The following is a 9,228-nucleotide window of genomic DNA, read 5'->3' as shown; positions in this document are numbered from 1 at the left end:
GAGTCCATTATATATTATTGACAAATTCCAAGATATAAGTTCCAAGATTTAACAGCAAACTACTTTAGTTTAGTAATATAATTCAATCGTTCATCTATCCTTTTGCCCCCTTAAATGCAAATATTCTGTATTCCTTATAGTAGTCATAATACTTCATTAAACGCAATGTCATTTCATATATGGAACCATCTATTTGTATATATATTTCTAATTAATCAAAAGTGTAGTTAATTAATTTGAGTGCATCATTTTGTCATGTTGCATATCAATTTCTTCCACGTTCAAATTATGTGTAACGTATACGCTATCATCATCGACAATATACAGTATATGATTCTTTTAGTTTGAGTAGTATTTATACGTATCCTATATCGCCCAATACATGTACAATACTTATTTTTTTTCATCAATGGCAAAGCAAACTCCACCAATCATCACGCTTCTCTCTTTGCTTATTCTCTTTTTCATGATATCAATAACTACAGGTACGCTTATTTATGTACATTATGATCTGAGCTAATATTTTTACACCTAAAATGCTAAACATTACTAGCATGACTTAAATATAATGACTTATTTTAATTTGATTTTTACATGCAATTTGAAGAAGGGACTGAGAAGTCGTCATATGGGTACGACTCTAGAAAATTGTTTGTATTTGGAGACTCCTATGTTGACACAGGAAATTTTTTAAACTCGCCGTCTTATAAACCTCCGTATGGAATCACATTTCCTCATCATCCATCTGGAAGATTCTCCGATGGTCGCGTTCTCACCGATTATATTGGTAACTCTCCCATCTTCTATGCATTGACAAATATCAATCATGTTCTTTGTCTTTTATTTTTATTTCTCTTTAATCTTATATACTCGTTGATGTTCTAACAAACACACATTTATTTAAGCAGCTTCCTCTCTGAATATAAAATCTCCTGCACCATATTCATTGAGAAATTCATCTGATCTTCAATTTGGTATAAACTTTGCCTACGGAGGAACCGGTGTTTTCGATACATCTCTCAAAGGACCGAACATGACTACCCAAATCGACACATTTGAAGAGTTAATCAAACAAAATATATATAATAAATCTGAGATTGATTCCTCATTTGCCCTAGTCAGTGTTGCTGGTAACGACTATTTTCAATATTTCTTTAAAGATGGGAAGAGCCTTAAGGTAAATGATTTAACATACTTAAGAGTAATACTAACTCTTTTTTAATGTATGCACTATGGATGATGAATTCTTTTATATGTTGCAGGATGTATTAGTATTCGGTGCTTCAATCATAAAGCAGTTGTCAATAAATCTTAAACGCATCCATAGCATCGGAATAAATAAAATAGCAATTGGATTGCAAGAGCCTACTGGGTGTTTGCCAGTAATAACTAAAACATATGATAAGTGCAATGACACTATTAACTTGCTCTTCATGAAGCACAACGAAATGTTACTCCAAGCTGTGGAAGATCTGAATAAAGAAAGCGAATCAGTTTTCGTCGCGACACTAGACCTCTACAAATCTTTTCTTTCCGTAATTGAAACAATGCAGAAAAACTCAACCGTGGAGAATGTGTTGCGACCGTGTTGTGTTCCAGAGAGTTCAAGTTATGAGTGCGGAAGTGTAGATGAGAGAGGACAAAAGAAATATAGTTTATGTGATAAACCGGAGCTTTCATTCTTTTGGGACGCTTTTCATCCTACTCAAAATGGCTGGGATGCTGTTTACAAGATGGTGCGAACTTCTCTGTCCCTATAATTTAAAGAGAAAAGCAACTTATACTTAAAAATATTATAGAGGTGCTTGAGTTATTAAGTAAAGAATAAGGCTACCAAAATAATTAAATAAGTTTCTTTAATGATCAATATTTGGATTTGATGTTTTCACATTCTTTCTCTTAATTATTTTCTAATTCAGTACCACTATATAATTATTAATTTAATAACACTACAAAAAATATTTTTTTTATAAGCAATTTTTTGAATTAAGCAAATGAGTATTTTGGGTAGTACTCTGACCCTTACAAGAATAACAAGATAATCTTAGACAATAAAGGATCAAAGGCACCAAAGAGGTTTTTTAAACTACTCATAAAAATTTGAAGTGACTCTATCCTTAAATACTATTGCAAGCCACCACCACAAATACCATAAAATCATTAAAAAAAGTTCTTAAACGTCCAATTCTACATTGTTAAAAATAATATTGATTCTTTACTTCTAAATGCACCAGCAACCAGTAAGCCAAATATCACCTACCCTATTGCTTGGCATTTTACCATCCTATTCTTCAACACATTTTTAAATATCACTGCAACAATCCTCCATAAAATTGATATCTAATTCCATCCAAAGATATACTTTATACCATAGCCTGTTCGTCTTGGGACAGAATAACCAAAACATGGTTGATGTCTTCCACTCGCATATTACAGAAAACACAAGAAGCCTCTTGATTCCGATGAATATACCAACCAAATTTTCACATCGATCAAATATTCAATCGGGGGGAAAATAGACGCAAAACAAAATTTACACTTTTTAATTTTATTTCAAAAAAATCTATTTATTTCTTCGATTGAGCTAACAACTGAAAAAAAAGTCTTTCAGAGACATATTTTCGATTTACAACTACTGCATATTTTTAATTTTATTTAAGAAAAAGACTATTTATTCCTTTGATTGAGCTTTCAAGTGATAAGAAAGGTCATTCACCTGGCTTCTCAAATTATTTTTATTTAAAAATTAAAAAATGGACAGTTGATTCCCTTGGTTGAGCTAACTCGCAACTGACAGTTAACTTATTTTAGAGACAAACATTTGATTCTCAATAACTGCGTTTTTTAATTTAAATTAAAATAACACTACATATTTCTTTGGTTGAGCTGACAACCCATAAAAATTGTATTTCATTTGATTTTTATTTTAAATAATAAAATGGATCACATATTCCCTCGGTTGAGGTGGCCATCAATACGTAAAATTTCATCTAACCCCTTGGTTGTGCCACCCAACCAATAGAAAAGCCCTTAATGTTATACATTTCTATAACATAACATTATTCTATTCATACAAAAAATACAATAAAAAAATGAATGAGTCCTAAACTAAACTCATCTTCTTCTATTCCTAGTTATTTAAAAAATGTCAGCTGAGAATGTCAATCACTCATTCATCTAGTCATATTTATTTTTATTTAATGTCAGCTAAGTGATTGTAAGAGGTTTTTGATATCAACAAATTTGAAAAAAATATGAAAAATCGATCGCACGTCAAGTGTTCGATAATTTGTCATTTTACGTTTTTCTTATTATTTTCATTGGAAATAGGTTACCATATATTAGTAAGCCTATTGAAACGATTGATAGAGAATTATGTGTATCCACTCGCTTATCATTGTTATTCAATTTTTACAATTGTGCGCATATCTGAGTTTCTAATAATCGCTTCAGTTCATACGACTTAATTGATATAGGTCAAACCTTTCTCTTACCATAACTTTTGTGATTCTTAAAAACTGTTTTAAAAAGTCATTTTTGACTTATGGATCTATTCACCCCCACTAGATAAGTCATCGTCTAATAGTTAAAAGGGTTTATTCTAGATCATTTATGCACTCCATATTCTTACCCAATAATTAGCTTGAGAGATGGTCTTTTGATCAGGTCTAAGACTCAAATTTTTGGAAATATGGGTGAAGACGATCCAAAGACAATAATTATGCTTATTGGATAGAAAACATGTATGTACATTTACTATTAGTTGAAAAAAATCTATGGGTAGCAATTTCCGATGGACCTTTCATCCCTAGAAAGGAAGACGATAACTCTGTTAAACATCCAAAGGATTGGACAGGTGATGAAACCAAAAAGGCTTTGTATGATTTCAAAGCGAGGAATATATTTTCTCAGCTTTAAGCGTGAAAGTATTATACTCTATTTCAGATCATAAGAGAGCACAAGCTATGTGGAACGCTCTTTAAACCCTTTATAAGGGAACTGAAGACATCAAGCATTCTAAGATCAACACGTGTATAAAGGAGTTTGAACATTTTCGTATGTAACCCAAAGAATATGTGGAATCCATACAGACTCATTTCCTCTACTTAATCAACAAACTAAACAAATTAGAAAAGCTTGTTTCTTACAAAGATTGTGCTAACAAAATATTAAGGTCAATGTACAGGGAATAGAAACGAAAGGTTACCGCCATAAAATAATCTAACAATATTAATACTTTGGACATCACAATTTTTTTTCGAAAACTTACTAAGCATGAGAGTGGGCTGAAACAACTCACGGATAGCAAAGTGAAGTAGGAAAAAGGAAAATTAACACATGTTATGTCACTATCTCCTATCAATTCTACTTCTTCAAGTGAAAGAGAAATCATTTTAAAGAAAAACCCTAACGTTTCTAGAAAAAATTTAAAGAGTATTTTATCTATCTAAAGCTATATGTCATTATTTTGGTGATAAATGTCACATTAGACATCTTTGTCATGTTAAGAATGTTAAAGTTCCCAATGGTACCATGGCTAAGTGTTCTTTAACTAACCATATAGACCCAACAAAAATTAAGTATCTAATTCTATCTATTGATATTTTATGCAGGAATGTCTTGAAATATTAATGGATTCTCAAAACAAGTGAAGGAAGATGAATCAAATCATATTTTTGATCATATTGTTTTTTTTATTGTATTAGTGTTGTTATTTGCTAACTTTACTTGTGCAGTAAGTTTTGTCCTAGATATTCGTAATTAGTATGGTTGTTCTGTTCTTCACTATCTCGCGTTGTTGCACTTAATTTACCTTAATTGTTTTCATTTCATCATGATCATTCAACTATTTTTCATTTGCATCAAACCAGTTGCATTAATATTTTTTTTAATTCATCTTGCATTAAACATTTTTCGAATTAATTTTTTTTTGCTTAAGTTGCGTATTCATTTTAATTCAAATTTACATTAATGATATTATATTTTGCGTCACTAATGAATCTATTTGCAGGATGCTTGCTAGTGTCATGCAGTGAATTCTAAATGAAGAACTTGTACGTTGGAATGCAAACCTTGTAGGTCCACCTCCGTGATCCACCGTATCAAAGATTAACAACTCTCAATCTCCTAAAACAAACATAATTGTGAATTCTAGTTCCGATCTAGAATAGTCCATTTAATGACCAAGCCATGTTATAAACAAGGAGAAGGATTAAAAATAAAATGTCTTTACAAAATGGGGAATAAGGAATTTTGTTGTTAATTAAGGTGGTTTTAATGACTATTTTATAACAATTTTTAAAAAAAAATTGAACTTTGTACCTATAAATTAAAGGACTAACCTCTAACTACTAAGGCAACAAACACATCAAGTATAAGAATAATTTTTTTAATAAAATTCATAATTCCGGAAGATTATTACAAGTTCATGGAAATCAAATGTTAATTTTTTCAATAAGTTGACCAAGAGAAGATTGCAACTGTTGGTAGACAGAATTCCAACCATTTTGAGAAGGATGAACATAGTCCCAAAAGAATGAAGCCTCTGGTTCATCACATAAACTATATTTCTTTTCTCCCTTATCATCCACAACTCCACAAGAATTTTTAAAACCATCTCCATTACAACAAGGTTTTAATAATGGATTCAGCAGTTTCAAGTTTTCTGCACAATAGAGAAAACATTACATCTCCATTAGAGAGACACATTCACTAAATAAAAATAAAAAATAAAAAAAATAAAAGATAAAAATAAATTACCATCTTGATTTTCCTGCATCATTTCAATGGTAGAAAGGAAAGCATTGTAGAGGTCTAGTGTAACGAAAACCGATTTTCCAACTTGTTGGTTAAGTTGTTTTACAGTTTGAAGCAATACTTCATTGTGATTTTGGGCTACCGAATTTAAAGGAGCAACGCAACTAAGATGAAAAGTTACCACAGTTATTTGAGGCAAACATCCAATAGGTTCCAATAAACCAATTGCTACTTTGTTTACTCCTAAATTGTGAATGCGCTCAACGTTTATCGTTAATTGCTTGATAAGAGTTTCTGTAAAAGATTTTATCTCCTACAAAAATGAATAAAAAAGAAACATATAGTAAAAGAAAAATTCAATAGAAACCAGATATCATCAGCGCGCATCAGTATAGAAACCAAATATCATCAACGCGCATCTGTATACACTAAATAAGAGCAAAATAACGTTAAGCACTTACCGTAATGCTTTTATTATTTGCTATGAAAGCAGTGTAATCGTTTCCAGAAACGGCTACAAGGGCGACCGAAGATTCAAGGTCTTGTTTGGTATAAACATTTTGTTTGATTAGATTCTCGAGTGAGTCAATTTGGACAGTCATGTTTGGTCCTTTAGTTAATGTTTCGAAAATACCAACCCCTCCATGAGCAAAGTTGATTCCATACTGTAGGTTTGAGGAATTCTTCAAAGAGTATGGTGTAGGGGTTTCAATTTTCAGAAATGAGGCTGTGTAGTAAACATATATAATGAGAAAAAGAGTAACATGAGGAATAGTATAACCAAAAAAGGGTGGAATAGAAATATAAAGGGTTGGTGTGTTTGGATTGGCGGTGGACAAAATTGATTCTAATAGAATTGATTCTATCAGAATTGAGTTTATCAGAATTGATTTATGTTTGGATATATTTAGATATATTTATATAAAAGTGATTTGAACAATAAATTACAGTCTAAACATCAACTAGAATCAATTCTAGAGTCAGAAGCTACAAATTCTAGCTTCAAGTAAAATCAATTCTAGAGACAAAATTAAGGGTCCATTTGTTTTGCATTTTTTTAAAAATGATTTTTATAGTGCTACAAAATTTTATATAAAAAAATTTTATAAAGAAACTTTTTATAAAAGCTTCAAATGAAAATTTAGTTTGAATAGTTATTCTTAAAATGTGATTTTGATTATTTTATTTATTTATGAAAAAAATTGGATATCAAAATTCCAAAAAATCACTTAGTTTTGAAGCTATTTTAAATAGATATTCATAAAAATTATTTTTCAAATACAACTTTTTGAAAAAATTGAGATTTTGAATAAGTTTTCGTCTTTAATAATATACTTTATGTTGTAGGATGTTAAATGAGTGTTTCATTTTAGAAAAAACAAAATGTAAAAAAATTTGTAATATTTAAAAAACGATTTTGAAAAATCTATTTTCAAAAATACAAAGAAAAAAAACCATTTTTTTAAACCGAAACAAATAGATCCTAATTGTACTTTTGTCTAAATAAAAATCTTAAAATCATTCCGAATCAATTCTGTATCTTTATAATTGATTTTTACATTTCCAAAAAGCCAAACTAAATCTGAAATTAATTACTTATAATCGAAGGTTTAAAACACTTTTACCAAGATGTCTCATCTTATGAATATTTGTTGTAGTTATGGATTAAGACACTTTTACTTATTAATTACTTATATCTACATAATAAAACTAGTAAGGATAGGGATCCCTCAACTAAAAATGGAAAAATAAGCTAGTAAGGGAAATTTTAAATAGATGGATTTATACTATAAAAAAAAGTACAAATTAAGATTCAACTCCAATGTACCGTTAGAGACAATTAAAATTAAATATAATATTATTCTTGTCATCTTGTAGTTATTAAATATTTTATAAATAATACTTTCTCTAATTTTTCATATAAGACAAAATTTATTGTTTAAATTTATTGAGCAGTCAATGTATGGATACTAAATATAAATTAGATACATTGTTTATTCAATAATTTAAAAAAGTAAATTTTATAATAAGGATAAGAGAAAATATATTATTGTTATTTGAAAATATAGTATTGTTATTGAATGTTTGTTTAATTTTTGATTATTTATCTGATTCCTAATATTTAACTTAAAATAATTATGAATATAAAACTGGAAAAAAAGCTTCTAATGGAAATATTTAAATAGTTAAATTTATACCTCAATAAAAAAAGTTTAGTTTATAAAAAAAACAATTGAAAATTCAATCAAATGTAAAAATATAAAAAGAGATTAATTGTTATGCATTTGACCAAAATTTATTACTTAACAGTGATTTGACCAAAATTCAGGCGCAAAACAAGTAAAGTCTGACGAGAATTTCTTATGACTTGGTATTCGAAATTCAATTTGAAAATAAGTAACGTTGAGATAATAATTTCTTCATCAATGATTTGAATTCAAATCGTTTTGAATGATTTACTTTTAATTGAAATTCATTGAGATGAAATCGGAGTTAAGAGTACGTTACCAATGTAATCAGAGAGGACGCGACCATCGGAGAATCTTCCAGCAGGTGTACCAGGATATGTCATTCCATAAGGAGGTCTGTACGCTGGTGAATCCAAGAAATTGCCTGTGTCAACATACGAGTCTCCAAATACAAACAATTTTACAGAGTTGTTGCTGTCAGTTACTCCATGTGTTTTCTTAGTCCCTTCCACCATTTCTGCAACATTAATTAATTAATTAATTCTTGAATACCACATACTTAGGAACCAAATAAAATGAAAAGAGTAAAGTATTTAATTGAATGAATTGAGTCAATACCTGTTATTGAAGTAAAAAGAAGAAGAAGAAGTAAAGGGAGAAGCGTCATTGCGATTTGCTTTGCCATTGATGAACAAAAGTATTTGAAATGTGAAACTCTATCCTCTTTTGGATCCTATTTATAACAAGAAAAGAAATTAACTGGAGGAAAGTAATTACGTGAACACTCTTGAATTTGTTTGGATACAGATTCCTTTTTCTAATTAAATAAAGATATTCAATGTCATGTCATTCTTTTAATATTATATTATTTTTTTTAAATTAAAATTTTAAATAAATTAACAAAGATGGTACACAACTAAATCTAAAAAGTATCAAATATTTTGTCAAATAAGTTAAGCACTTTCTCATTCTTAAAGTGTAATCAATTCTGTTAGAATTGATTTTCGGTAATAAAAAAAATCTGAAGTGATAATATCTTTATCTGTTTGATTTTGTTTTGTTCAAACATTCTATTTATTAATGGTGTATTCTTTATTATCATGTTTTTTTAATATATTTTGTACTATTATTTTTTTTAATCTCTTTCATACTTTACTTATCGAACATCTTACAAATTATACCTTTTTTTTTATCACAACAAAATTAATATAATTCATTAATCAAAAGATGTTCAATACAATGAAGAGTTGAAACTAACATACTACGTCCAGCTCAAGAATTG

General features: G+C 29.0%; 2 protein-coding genes across 4 annotated transcripts; one reads left to right on the top strand and one right to left on the bottom strand.

Moving 5' to 3' along the window:
* Positions 1–329: 329 nt before the first annotated feature.
* On the top strand, positions 330–1,867 carry LOC131613915 (GDSL esterase/lipase At5g03610-like). 3 transcript variants are annotated; one of them, XM_058885560.1, is made up of 4 exons: positions 330–485; positions 608–787; positions 909–1,177; positions 1,263–1,867. In XM_058885560.1, exons 1-4 carry the CDS (start codon positions 383–385, stop codon positions 1,758–1,760), a joined length of 1,050 nt encoding a protein of 349 aa, XP_058741543.1. In that variant the 5' UTR covers positions 330–382; the 3' UTR covers positions 1,761–1,867. The 3 variants fall into 3 exon arrangements, with proteins under 3 accessions (XP_058741543.1, XP_058741538.1, XP_058741548.1); XM_058885555.1 differs by having other exon boundaries at positions 906–1,177; XM_058885565.1 differs by having other exon boundaries at positions 378–485; positions 611–787; positions 906–1,177.
* A 3,549-nt stretch (positions 1,868–5,416) lies between these two features.
* On the bottom strand, positions 5,417–8,706 carry LOC131613906 (GDSL esterase/lipase At5g03610-like). Its single transcript, XM_058885545.1, has 5 exons — positions 8,565–8,706; positions 8,266–8,463; positions 6,219–6,484; positions 5,761–6,070; positions 5,417–5,665 (listed from the first exon to the last, which is right to left on the bottom strand). The coding sequence occupies exons 1-5, from the start codon at positions 8,629–8,631 to the stop codon at positions 5,436–5,438; spliced, it is 1,071 nt and encodes a 356-aa protein (XP_058741528.1). The 5' UTR covers positions 8,632–8,706; the 3' UTR covers positions 5,417–5,435.
* Between the last annotated feature and the right edge of the window lie 522 nt (positions 8,707–9,228).

Source organism: Vicia villosa, linkage group LG1 (assembly GCF_029867415.1).
Source record: "Vicia villosa cultivar HV-30 ecotype Madison, WI linkage group LG1, Vvil1.0, whole genome shotgun sequence".
Taxonomy (NCBI): Eukaryota; Viridiplantae; Streptophyta; class Magnoliopsida; order Fabales; family Fabaceae; genus Vicia; species Vicia villosa.
This window is presented reverse-complemented; position numbering and strand designations above follow the sequence as displayed.